At 38.1% G+C, this 13,244-nt stretch overlaps 1 protein-coding gene across 7 annotated transcripts in view; it reads right to left on the bottom strand.

Annotated features, from left to right (window-relative positions):
- The window catches only part of ATP8B4 (ATPase phospholipid transporting 8B4 (putative)), a 247,199-nt gene that overhangs the window by 57,991 nt on the left and 175,964 nt on the right, over positions 1–13,244 (bottom strand). For all 7 annotated transcript variants that reach the window (XM_034660997.1, XM_034661000.1, XM_034660999.1 and 4 more), the window contains exons 16-19: positions 10,720–10,908; positions 4,478–4,593; positions 1,373–1,537; positions 232–343 (exon numbers count right to left, since the gene is read on the bottom strand). In XM_034660997.1, the coding sequence (XP_034516888.1) occupies positions 232–343; positions 1,373–1,537; positions 4,478–4,593; positions 10,720–10,908 (582 nt within the window). The remainder of the gene's footprint in view (positions 1–231; positions 344–1,372; positions 1,538–4,477; positions 4,594–10,719; positions 10,909–13,244) is intronic.

Here is a 13,244-nt window from a genome sequence, read left to right as displayed (position 1 = left end):
AGCTGAAATTCAACTGACTGAAGAGTATACTAGAGAAGATATTCATTAGTTCTGTTTTTAAATAATAAATTTTGTAATATATTAGATTTCCTTTTTATATATCAACTCTTCCCTATGTGAAGGGCTGTGTAAATATCTAATTCATTAAGCTTTCTGGTTAACTAAAATTTTACCAGAGAAATTACCGCCCCCCCCCTTTCAAAATATCATCAACACCCATTTTCAGTTTACCTTGTTTGTCTCCTGTTAGGACCCAGATCTTAATATTGGCCAGTGATAAACTTGTAATTGTTTCAATAACACCCTCTTGTAACTTATCTTCCACAGCAGTGGCACCTAGTAGCTTCATTGAAAAATAGAGAAGATCTTATGTTAATGCAGGCAAACAACATCCACAATATCTATGGCTTTAAAGCACAGAGTTCAGAGGTCAAGGAACATGAATTGAAGTGGAAGTTATGATTCATTGATACAGCAAGCATCTTATTAATTGCAGCGATGCGTAGGGAAGGTCCTCAAGAGAAGGTTCTCAAATCAAGCCAACTGATAGTCACACCAATTAATGGCAGAGATCCTGGAGGTTAGAATTCACATGAGGTGTCTGATATGCTCAGATAACCTATTAGCAAAAACCATCAGAAGCCATTTGGGCTTCTAAGAACTGAAGAACTCCCCAGCTGCTTCCCCACTTACACCTACATGGAAAGGTCCAAAGGAGAGCCCTAATCTCATAGTAAGGATCACAAAAAAGTAGAACCATTGTCCTAAATTAACAAACCAGCAGATGCCATAAACTAAAAAGTGATGGGTCTTGTGCATGATTTCATCCAGAGATGAATATAACATGCTCCTTAGTACCTCATGATAGCTAAGCATCCTGACCACTGGGGCCTCAGGGAAAAGCAGTTTCTAAAATAGATCATACTCTGGGCAGTATAGATATCATCAGAACCTCATGGCCTGAGATGGTTTAGAGCTATAGCCACTCTTCATGGAAAGTTCCCCCGCTCTAAAAGGTAGATCATAAAGCAGGGAGAGGAGGGAGGAAAAACAAAAACAAAAAACAAAAAAAACACAACCAATATAACATCAAGGACATACCAGAGGCTGACAAAAGAATAGAGATGTCACTATCTTCTACTTTGGGGAAACTTCCAGTTGTATAAGCTATTGCTAATAGAAATAATCCTCTAGGTTCTCTAGGGCCATACATGGCAAACATGAAGCCAATGTATAAAGCATGACTCAGTGTTTGAAAGGGTAGCATCTGCTATGTGAAAGATGATTTAGCAATGGATTATTCCTATGCTAGATCCCTAAACACATACTATCTCTTCTGTAAACACAAACCATCATGCTTTTCAATTCATACCATTAAATCCCTTTCAATTTCTTCATATAGCCCAGCTATCCGTTCATCCCTCTCATCCATGAGAGCATTTGCATCTTCAAGCATCTTATGCCACTCTTTAAAGTACTTGTCATCCAGATCTCTGTATGCAATGGCCAAGGTTCGAAGGCCTTCCCCTGCAAATTCCTGCCAGAGCAGACATAGATTTAGGAACCATCACAGAACAATAATCATGGCAATAACAGCAACAATAGTGGGTAAAAATTTTTTCACTTAAATTCATTTTGTCCCAAGAGTATTACTTGGCCCTCCTGACCCCCAACTTTTTAATCCCCTTGGAAATGGGGTGTAATGTTTGTATTTTGTGTTTTATTTCTATGGGGTTAAAACACTCAGGGGAGCTACCCTTCCCCCTAAAGACAGCTGCAATGCCGGCTGCAGTGCCCTAGTTGAGAAGTGCTCAGTCATACCCATGATTTGAGATATCCATTTGAAGCAACATATATTGATTCCGACCTATCCCCTGGCAATAAGAGAGACCCAGCCTATTTCATGGCACACAGCCCTCAACTTCCAGGGGAGAAGAAAAGATCCTCAGGGGAACTATAACTCTCAAATCGAAGGCAGGAGCTCTCTCAAAAGATGGCAGCATGACATCTCACCAGTCTTGTCGCGTTCCCCCAATAATATAGCTATGTCTAAAATTAACTGAGTCCTACTTCTGTTTATGCTTGAAATCTTCCATAACAAAAAGTTAAAAGTCAATTACAGATGAATAAATAAATGTTGGTCAGATAACAGAAGTTGAAGCATATTAAGGTTATAAGAATAAGCTCTAGGGGCAAAAGGGAGAGTGAGGCAGAAAAGTTAATATAAATACTTGCTTCTGGGAATCAAGAGGTGGAGGATGACTTTTACTTTTCATTCTGGATCATCTGTAAATTTTCTTACTTTTTGCTATATGAAAGTTTTAATAATGAAAATTCTTAGAAATTTTAAAAACACTATCAAGTCAGGTTATTTTTAAAAATTACTACTTTTGAGAAACTGATTTTGATGTAGTACTTAATAATTGGTCAAATTAATTGAAGAGTCATACTTTTCCTTTAGAGTCTCAGTAAACAGACGATCTCAAATGATACCTTTGGTGCTTTAGCCTTCTAATAGGAAAATAAATAAATAAAAATGAGAGACTGGTAGTTGCTCAGTGTCTCACATAGCCACAATAGCTAGAAACATCTGTAGATTGCTTTGGGGAAATGCTAAAAACCTCCCACTTTGTCTAGGCCTCCAGTGGTCATTTTATGGGCCTCTACACTGCAAGTGTTTTTAGAACATTTCTGCTCCTTTGGGCATTGCCCCTGAGCATATCTTCTCTGTTGTGTTTTGGCTTATAGAACAGACGTAGGTTTGTGATCAGGCCCAAGTTACACGTGACACACCCTAATTCAGTAAATGGAAAGTAAATTCAGTGCATGCTGCAATGATGTGGTTTTGCCCACAGAGGCCATAAGAAAAATTACCCAAATTTATTTTGTAGGCAGTTGGTAGTACTCTGGACATTGTAATCACATTTTGCAAGACCACCACTGGGTCCCCTACTGATCTGAAAATCTAGTTACTGCCTCGTAATGATCTTTTGTCCCCTTAATTCACAGAAAAACTTCTTTGCCTTTAACTTGCAACCGCGCTGGGCATGACCAGTGCTTTCCTCCCTGTTCTGTTCTAAGACGGCATTACAAAAGGGGACAGATGATTTAAGTTATTTAATTAATGCATGAATCACAAGTTTAATCCTAAATAAGCATTTGAGCAAGGTCGTTTCCTACCTTATTAAACAATTCAAAATCAATTATTAAGTATAAATTAAAAACCTCAGAATTTAAAGCCAAAACAAATAAAGTGAATGAAGCAAAGAGCAAGTCAAATCGACATCACCTGGAAAAAAATCTCTTTTGCCTAGAAATGTAACAAGACCAAATTAGACTTCCTATACTTTAGTATGAGAGGAAAATGTATGAAAATCCAGGGCCTTTGGTGTTTGAGCAATGGCAAAAATCAGATACTTATGATTCTAATGTTGTTTTCATAAAAAAAAAAAAAAATTAAAAAGACCATGCCGGCCTTCTGGAAGAGATTAAAAGAAAATCCAGAATGCTCTATTGGAAAGACAAAAACAATAGCTATGTTTGTAACCGATATTACTAAACCATCATTCTTTAAACTTAAAGTCAGGCAGAGTTTTTTTGTTTTGTTTTATTTGTTTGTTTGTTTTTTAAAGATCCAGGGAATGTTTTGTATTAAATATAGGGCTTGACAAAGAACATGATTCCTCAATAATTTTTTAAAGGACAGAAACCAATGAGGATATGAGAGCTTTGACCAGTTGCCCTTAAAGTTCATATTCGGTTAAATGGAACCTCAAATAAATATTAGAGAGACACTTGAATCTTCAGGTTTAAACCAGGTTAATGTTCATATTAATTCATAGACTCTTATTCTTTTGCCAAAGTGATGTGTCAAATTTAAATGGCATAAATGTATATGCCAAAGATTACTCCTGTTCCATTCAGAAAGCTTTTGTAAAGAAATTATGCATAGTCTCAGAATGTGTGCATTTGGTAGTTTCAACATAAAGAATGTAAGTGACACATCATGATTTATGACCTGAACAGAAGGACCCCTGGAAGAGAAAGTTGGCTACTATTTTCCCCTCAGCATCTAAGCATGACCCTAAGCTATTCCCTGGGGCTAATCATAAGAAACTCCATTGGTGTCAGATACATTAGAACCCAAGGGGAAGCAACTGTCCTGTTCCTCTTCCCAAAACCAGTCTCCAAGGGAAGAAGCCTCAAACTGCAGGGGAGTTAGAACAGGTTTCCCTAGGTGTCCTGAGGCTTTCCCTGGCCAGTCAGGAGCCTACACTCAGCAGCTGTGTAAGACTGATCAGACTTTCAGCAGGGCAAGTATAGGGGTCCATGTGCCAGTTTCCAGACATTCACTGGCAGAGTTTCCTGTGCTTTCTATTTCAAAAGTCAGTTCATTTTGCTGATATTTTAAAAATAAGACCTAATCATAGGAAGCACCAAAGGGCCATTGTGGTAACCTTTAGATAGAAACACTTACACTGAGATGGTCTGTCGTCAAAGTCAGAAGGTCTTCATTGGATGGATGAAGTTTTTCAAACAGAATAGTGTCTGCTCCTTTGGAATAAAGCTTTATCTGTCCTTCTGGATTTCGAACTGAAAAGAAAATTTTTGCATAGTAGATAATCAACGAAATCTGTCAAAACTAGACTTTCCTAGGGCTCCAGCCAGGCAATTTGGAAATGGGCATAACATTTTAGCCAGTAGTAAAATATTCAGTGCCTTTAATTAGAAGGTCACTATCTAAGTCACTTGGCCTTATTCCTGTTCTATTAACTCAGAAATAGTCCGTCTACTGGAATCCTTTGATTTCCCAAACTTGGAAACAAGTGTTTTTATTCAGATGTGTATGACCTTACCATTTTCCTTGCCTACTATTCTGAAGGGTTGATACATTCAAATTAAGTCTTCTGGATCAAACAGAATTGAGAGCTCTGCCTGCCTGTCTCCTGGTGTGAAACTCAAAACCTACGGTAGGAGTCAACTATCATCGTTAAGGCCAAATGATCGCCACATGGAATTTCAGCCATTCAAAGCCATGCTTTATGCACTTAGTTTTTCGTCCCTGCTGACGTTTTTCTTTACCCTCTTTACTCATTGGAAAAGCCCTTTCTTTCATTCTTGGTGGTTGGTTTTTCAGTCACAATCCTGGCCTGCAAGCATACCTCACAGGGGGCTTTCAAAATTAGTTTCTACCTTCTTTTAAGTGGAAGTCTGTGTCAGGGCTATGTTTTTAATCTGTCTCCCCCTCCCCAGGTTTGGGAATGATAGTCCTGAGAGGATCCCCTTCATTTCCAGTCTTTAAACCTTCCCCTGGCTGTCCCACATATTGCTGTTTAAAAAAAATATTTAACTACAGAATACTTGGCCTATATTTGTAGGCTTGGTTTTACAGCTTGACACATACTAGGCCCTTAATTATTTGTTGAATGAATGAATGAATACATGACAAGACATGACATGACATGGCAATATATTTCTTTCCAGGAACTACCTACAATTTAAGACAACTTTCTGGGTCACAACATGATGGTCTGAACACTGACCCTCGCAAGCTTCATCATATCAAAGATTGTCACATGCTTTCCACTCAATTATACCTTTTCTCTAAAAATAGATTGCCTCAAAACAAATGAACATAAATATTGACTACTATTAATTTAACAGAATATAAAATTTAGAACTTGACTTAAAGGAATATAAATACCAAAGTACAATAAATTAATTTCCCTTCTTACCTTTACTCTTACTTAAGACCATCTATTCTAGTTTCCTCCTGGCTTTGTACATATCTAATGCACTCTGGAAATTTTTTGTCTTGAGACTTGTCTAGGGCTTGTCTTCTTTCCTAAAACCCCTGGTCAGCTCTCCTAGTTGCCAAAACTCATGCAGTTCTTGTACTCTGGCTCTAATTCCCCACATTGGGGAAAAAGAAAAAAGCATATATAATTTATCTAATTGTTTGAGCTGGGGTGGGGGTAGGGAACATTTAATCCTAACTTTCTTTTGCTTTTCTTCTATAGCAATCCAATTTAATAATTTCTCCCATATTTTCTCCCTTCCATCACCAGAGCTATAAAGGCCAAGTATGTGCATCCCACTTTTACCAGTATGACTTCTCTGTGACTGTTGTTTATAATCTAGGCTAGGATATCAGTTCTCAAACTTTTTGGTCTCTTAAAACTTTCTGAGAACTCCTGGGCTTTTTAAAAGTGGGTTATATTTTCACTGAAAGCAAAGATGGGAAAAAAAATAATAAATTGGGTTATATTTATCAATATTTACCATATTAGAAATTAAAATTGAGAAATTTTATTATATCAATGGCCTTATGACACTAATTATATTACTATAATGACTAATAAAATAATTATAATAAACATATTACATATTAACAAATAACATTTCTATGAAAATAATTATAATTTCCACAACAACAAAAAAAATGTAGTTTGGGGAGCGGCATTGTTTTACATGATTACAGTTCTCTTTAATGTCTGGCTTAAACGACAGTTGGATTCTCATATCTGCTTCTGCAGTTCAATCTGTTGTGATATCACACATCATGTGGCTTTTATAAAACTCCGCAGTATACTTATGAGAAAAAGAATGAAAAAGACAAATAACATTAGTATTTTATGAAAATGGTTTTGTCCTTGTGCATCCTCTGAAAAGCTTCCAAGTTTTCTTAGGGTTCCCTAGACCACACATGGAGAATCACTGGTCTAGGAAATCACAAACCAATTATGATTTCTGCAAATCCCTTACCACCTCTTCATCTCAGTTTCTACATATGAAAAGGAGATATTTAAAAACTCTAACTTCTAAGGTCCTTTTCAACCTACATTTTTCTTATTCAGTAAAGATTTTCCATTTCTTCCATGTTTTTTTCTTAACCCAGCATTAGCCCCATTAAATTTGAGCTTGTGTAAATCCAGTTTCATGGAATCTTGCTTAATTTTACTCACTAAAATTTTCCTTTTGCAGTTCAGCAAGTTTTGTACCTCTTCATTCAAGGTTTCCAGTCATTTCTGCTAGGAAATCTCAAGGCTAATCAAATCTCACTCATTTCTCACTCATTTTAAAATAAATTCAAAAGAGAGGCGCCTGGGTGGTTCAGTCAGTTAAGCATCAGACTCCTGATTTTGGCTCAGGTCATGATCTCAGAGTCATGGGATTGAGCCCTGTGTTGGGCTCCATGCTCAGTGGGAAGTCTGCTCCAGATTCTCTCTCTCCTTCTGCCTCTCCCCCTGACTCACTCTCTTGCTTTCCCTATAAAAAAAATTAAATTAAAAAGAACATAACAGGGGCGCCTGGGTGGCACAGCAGTTAAGCGTCTGCCTTCAGCTCAGGGCGTGATCCTGGCATTCTGGGATCGAGCCCCACATCGGGCTCTTCCGCTGGGAGCCTGCTTCTTCCTCTCCCACTCCCCCTGCTTGTGTTCCCTCTCTCACTGGCTGTCTCTATCTCTGTTGAATAAATAAATAAAATCTTTAAAAAAATAAAAAGAACATAACAGTGTTAAGTGGTCAAGATAACATGTGGGCAGAGTCTGGACAAAAATCATAGATTTTTAGTTATAAATTCTTCTCCCATTGCTGGTCCTTTATATATTGGTGTTCTTCAAAGATTTTCCTAGGATCTATTTCCCCTTCCACTCTCCATGTAGTCACATTCATTTCTGTGGCTTCAGGTTCCAATGACAGAATGACTGCTTTTAAATGTATATCTCCTGCCCAAATCTATCTCCAGCTACTCCCTTCCAATCTTATATCCAACCACCAACTAGATATCTCCTTTTGGATGTGCTCAGGCACACCAAACTCAAACTGAACACATTATCTTCCTCCAATATCTATGTATTTCTCTTATGTCTCCATCTCAATAACTAGCTTCACCATTCACTCAGTCTCCCAAATCAGATATCCAGCCATACTCAAGCTCCTTCCCCTCCATCACCCATACATGCAACTGCAGCCATGAATTTCTCTTCATTACCTTACCTCTTGCCTATATTATCACATTAATCCAAAGGGCTTTACTCATCTCAACCCTGCTTCTCTCCAAACTCTTCTATAATCCAGCCAGAGTCATCTTCACACTACTGCTTAGAATCCTTCAACAGCCTCCCTATGCCTTATATCAATTTCGGACACTCTTAACATTGCATAAACAGCAATCATTAAGACCTGTCCTTTTCCAGCCTATGTCCTACCCCACCATCTTCTCCTGGGTGCGATCACACAGAACACTTCAATTCCACATTTTCCCTTAGTGTTAAGTCCCTGAGACATGGTAGGCACTTACTAAATATTTGCTTAATTGAGTTGAATTATAATTATGCAAAATTCATTGAAAGCAGCAGCTATGCCTTTGTGACCAAAAAAAAAAGTCAGAAATGGTTTCCAGGTGTATGCTATAAGAGTAGATGCAATAGCAACCCTGTGAAGGGTGATGAATAATTCTATTTTGCCATATCTCAGTTGGATGGCTGTTCATATATCCACACAGAGAAACGCCTGTCATATGGCAGTGTGATTTGTATTTTGATCATCTCTAAAAAGTTTAGAGTTGAGCAACTCTTACTAAAGATCTTGCAAGGGTTTTTCAAGGATCTAGCCTGATTTATTCTTCCTTAATATTTATGTCCCACTTGCCTCTATTAATAAGTATCTTGAATTTTATCTCTGTATTTTTATTTACACAATGAGAATTGCTCCTTTAAAACCGTGTAACAAAATCTATATGTTTATCAATAGTGGATTCTATACCCTCTGGTAAAATTCTGTATAGAAATCTATTTTTATTTAGGTAACTGAATTAAATCAGGGCTCTTACCCTGGAATGAAAGTAGTACTAGTATCAAAACTATACATTCATGATTCAACGAATGATAGCTCCCCCCTCAAAAAAAAAAAAAGGAGAAAGAGGAAATAGAGGTGGAGTAAAAAGAGGATGAGGAGGAAGAGAAGGAAAAAGAAGAGGAGGAGGAAGCAGAGAAGGAAGGGGAGAAGGAAGAAAAGGCGGAGGAGAAGAGAAGGAGCTGCAGCAGCAGATGTGATCTAAGTCGTCACATCAGGGTGTTGTCCCCATAGACCAAGCCATGTGACAATCATGAGACTAGCATTGTTTTTTGTGCCTTATTATCAAACAGAGACTTTTCTACCATAGTGGAGCCCCTCTTTCAAATTCCTCCTGATTAAAAACCAAACAGAACCAAAATAAGGCCCACAGGCTTCCATGCATTCTGTGGTAGAACATTACCTTTCTTCATATGGGATCCATTAAGTCAAACATCTGAAGTCTGTGGTTAGGCTGTGATTTCTCCACAGCCTGTGGTGGTGACTGATGCTGGGGAAAAGCCAAAAGTTTCCCTGTGTAGCAATTTTAGGTTTTTGTCAACACCCTCATAGCCAAGAGAAGCCGGTTCTGGGCCAACCCAACATCAGTAACACCTCCCCTGAAGCTGTAAATAGAGGATTACTTCTGCTAATACATCATTAGGCCAACGCCAAGAGCAGCATATGTGCTCTTCAGCAGCATTCATGAGGACTGCCTGCAGCCTGTTCAAAAAAATAAACACATCAACATCCTCAGACGCTGTTTGGTCTCTACCTGCTGAGAGCAGTCGCCCACGGCTAGTCTCCGGTAGTGAGAGGCCAAACACCTGACCATGTAAACATATGTCTTCTATAGTAGAAACGGATTTAATCTGATGATCAGGATATGATCATAAGTTACAAAATATGGGGTAACATCTTATTTAACAAGCATTTATAGAAAATCTACTTGTGCCAAGCTCTGTGCTAGGCCTGGGGCATTTTAAGACGACTAAAACACAGTACTGCCCTCAGGCAGACATCATGAATATCGCGGGGCTGGTATCGTGCTGGTGTTATGAAAAAGGTGCTCTGAGGAAGAGCAGAATGCAGCTATTTGGAGAGTAGAAAAAGAATTGAGAGAATAGGGGACATTTAAGTTGGTCATTTCCAGGTGAGTAGAAGTTTTCCAAGAGAAGTAGGGAAGAGGAAAGTCCTAGGTAGGGGAAATAGCACACGCAGAGGCCAAGAGTACACAATGCATGCCTGGAATGGCAAGATCTAGTGAGCCTTGGGAAGTGTGGGGAAGCAGAAGAAAAGCAGACTGAGGTCAGGTTGCAAGTAATCTTGAATGTCCTGCTAAGAACGTTGCCCTCTAAGTTCTAGGAAGCCACCAAGGATTTTATGTAGGTGATGGCAAAACCAGACCAATGTTTTAGAAAGAATACCCTGGTATCAACACAGAGTGTTATTTTAAGGGGAAACGGTTTTGAAGATACTGCAATAATATAAGCAAGTAGTAATGAGAGCCTTAACTAAAGCAGTTATACTGGGAAACATCTCTAGGAAACACAGGGAGTAGTATTTGAGGATCTATTCGTTCTCTGTGTCTCAGTTTTGATATCTTTAAAATGGGCATAAAAATAATAGCACCTAACTTATAGGGCTGTTGTGACAGTTCAATCAGTTGATTCATGAGGGCCATCTACAACAGTGCTGGACTTAGTAAGCACTTGTTATACACTACTTACCACTATAGTGTTAAGGCTGAGTTGAAAATGAAAAAAGTTTATAAAGTCACACAAAAAAACCATAACAGTACATAACCAAGAGTGAAATCATTCTTGAGAAACAGCAATATAACAAGTACTATCAAAAGATCAATCTCAGCTACCAGCCATACCTATGACAGACATCCTCTTCCTGATGTTGTTGAAGTCCAAGAAGGCGAGCAGTTGGTAAGTAACCAGTGTTCCCAATTCTTCTATTGTTATTGTCTCTGGGGTTCGAGACTTAAAAATGAACCCAAAATTTCTTGCAGCAGTCACTAAAGCCCCCTCATCAGGTGACTGAACTTGGTAAATCAGCTGTCCTAAAAGGAAAAGAAACTATTGTGTTAAACAATATACAAAAAAAAAATATTCTATTAAACAAAAAAGTAAAAGAAACAAATGTATTAATACTGAGAATCATCACTAACATTCACAGAATGCCAATACTAATGCCAATTCATTCTATTACATCAAACTCAAGTGTTAGCTCCAGAAATCACAACTTTTCTACGTGCCAACCAGCTGGACCAAATGTCTGTCCTGCAGGATACTGCAGGACACCATGCATACCATCACCAAAGCCCTCATCATCTTATATGAAAATACCCATTTTTTTAAAAAGATTTTATTTATTTATGTGACAGAGAGACAGCCAGCGAGAGAGGGGAACACAAGCAGGGGGAGTGGGAGAGGAAGAAGCAGGCTCCCAGTGGAAGAGCCTGATGTGGGACTCAATCCCGGAATGCCGGGATCACGCCCTGAGCCGAAGGCAGACGCTTAACGACTGCACCACCCAGGCACCCCGAAAATACCCATTTCTGCATCTCCCTTTCCACAATGCTAAAAGTTTCTTAGGTCAGAGTCTGTATCTTTGTATTTTCAGTGACTAGAGATGTGCAGCGCAAGTTTCACAAACTAAAACAATATGCATTAACTCACATAATCCTCATGGAAAGCCTTGAGGTAGGGATGATTAAAATTATTATTTCCATTTTATACCACTGACCTATGACTATAGAGGTTATATGATTTTTGCAAAATCACACAGCCAAAGAGTAATGGAGCAGATATTCCAAATTCCACTTCAGTCTGCTACTAATGACCATTTTATGAGAACTCATACAAGAAACCCTTGAGTTGTAAGAAATCAAACTGCTGTGTTCATTCCTTGTGCCTGATATTGTGAAAGGCTGGGAGTAAGAGGGGAGAAGAAAGAAAAAGAATGAAATGAGACCAAAAAATCAAAACAAAACAAATACCAAAAAGCAATAAAAATACAGCATGTATAAGGTAAAACCTTCTATATAAAATTTTATTATCTTTGTAAAAATACATTAGAAAAAGTAGGCAGAGCTACATTCATATTTACTGACTTACAGTAATGCCCAAGATAAATTCTTAAAAAAATGAACTGCATATTAATGTGTATGATTCCTTTTCATCAAAAACAAATAAATCACCTAATTATGTGTGTGTGTGTGTGTATATATATATATGCATGCACAAGTGGAAAGGTGAAATGATGCACACCAAATGTTATCATCATTGGTTACCATTGCAGGGGTGAGACTGGAAGAGTTCATGGAAGAAATTATTAACTTTGCCTTTATAAACTTTGTATTGTGTGGTTTTTCCCTTATTCAGTAGGCATAAATTAATTTTGAAATTCAAAAAGGGAAAAGAATTAAAGCAATTACTTGACTTACCTATGAAATGACATAACTTCCACTTCTGGCAACATGGTAAACTAGGTGCCAGGACCAACTGCTCTGCTACAAACAACTACAGATTCTATATAAAACATTTTAATTTTTAAAACATGTTCATGAAAGATGTACTGGCAAGAAAACAAGAATTGTTCAGGTCAAAGACTGAGGGGGAAAGAAATAAAATGAATAAAAGAAGACTGTAGCCAGCTTTTGCCTTGAGGGCATTTTCTGAACCTGGAGAACTTGATCATTGGTTTCCAGCCTCGGACGGTTCACGCATATTTGCACCCTAAATTCATAATATCTAAGTGGCTTGAAAAAAAATCAAACTGAAAATTTAGTTTAATATGTTCCTGTGTTAGAACACAGACAGAAGCAAAGCAAGTCCTTCTGGAGGAACCAACCTTCACCTTAGGACCCAAAGGATTTCTAAAAATAAACTTCCAAGTAAAATGGTCATCTCACAGTGAAAAGTCATTAAAATCCCAATAAACAAGACAATGAGAACCAACAGAAAGAACAGAAAGAATAAGATCTGCAAAAACATCAGATTTTGGAATTATTAGAAATAGCACATGTAACTACTTATTTCAAAAACTAAAAGAGGCAAAAAATTAAGCAGATTTGATAAAGAACAAAAAACCTTATAGAAATTAAAAATTAAAAGCAACAAATTAGATACTACTAGAGAAAGTAGTAGTGTACTGAGGGGTGGGGGGGAATGGGAGAAAATTCCAGGATATATCCCAAAGAGACAGAGAAAGGGAAAAATGAGAGACTTCTTAAAAGATATAGAGAACAGGGGCGCCTGGGTGGCACAGCGGTTAAGCATCTGCCTTTGGCTCAGGGCATGATCCCAGCGTTCTGGGATCGAGCCCCACATCAGGCTCCTCTGCTATGAGCCTGCTTCTTCCTCTCCCACTCCCCCTGCTTGTGTTCCCTCTCTC

This window comes from Ailuropoda melanoleuca, chromosome 5 (genome assembly GCF_002007445.2).
Source record: "Ailuropoda melanoleuca isolate Jingjing chromosome 5, ASM200744v2, whole genome shotgun sequence".
NCBI lineage: Eukaryota > Metazoa > Chordata > Mammalia > Carnivora > Ursidae > Ailuropoda > Ailuropoda melanoleuca.
The sequence above is the reverse complement of the archived record's forward strand: the minus strand, read 5'-3'. Positions and strand labels throughout refer to the sequence as shown.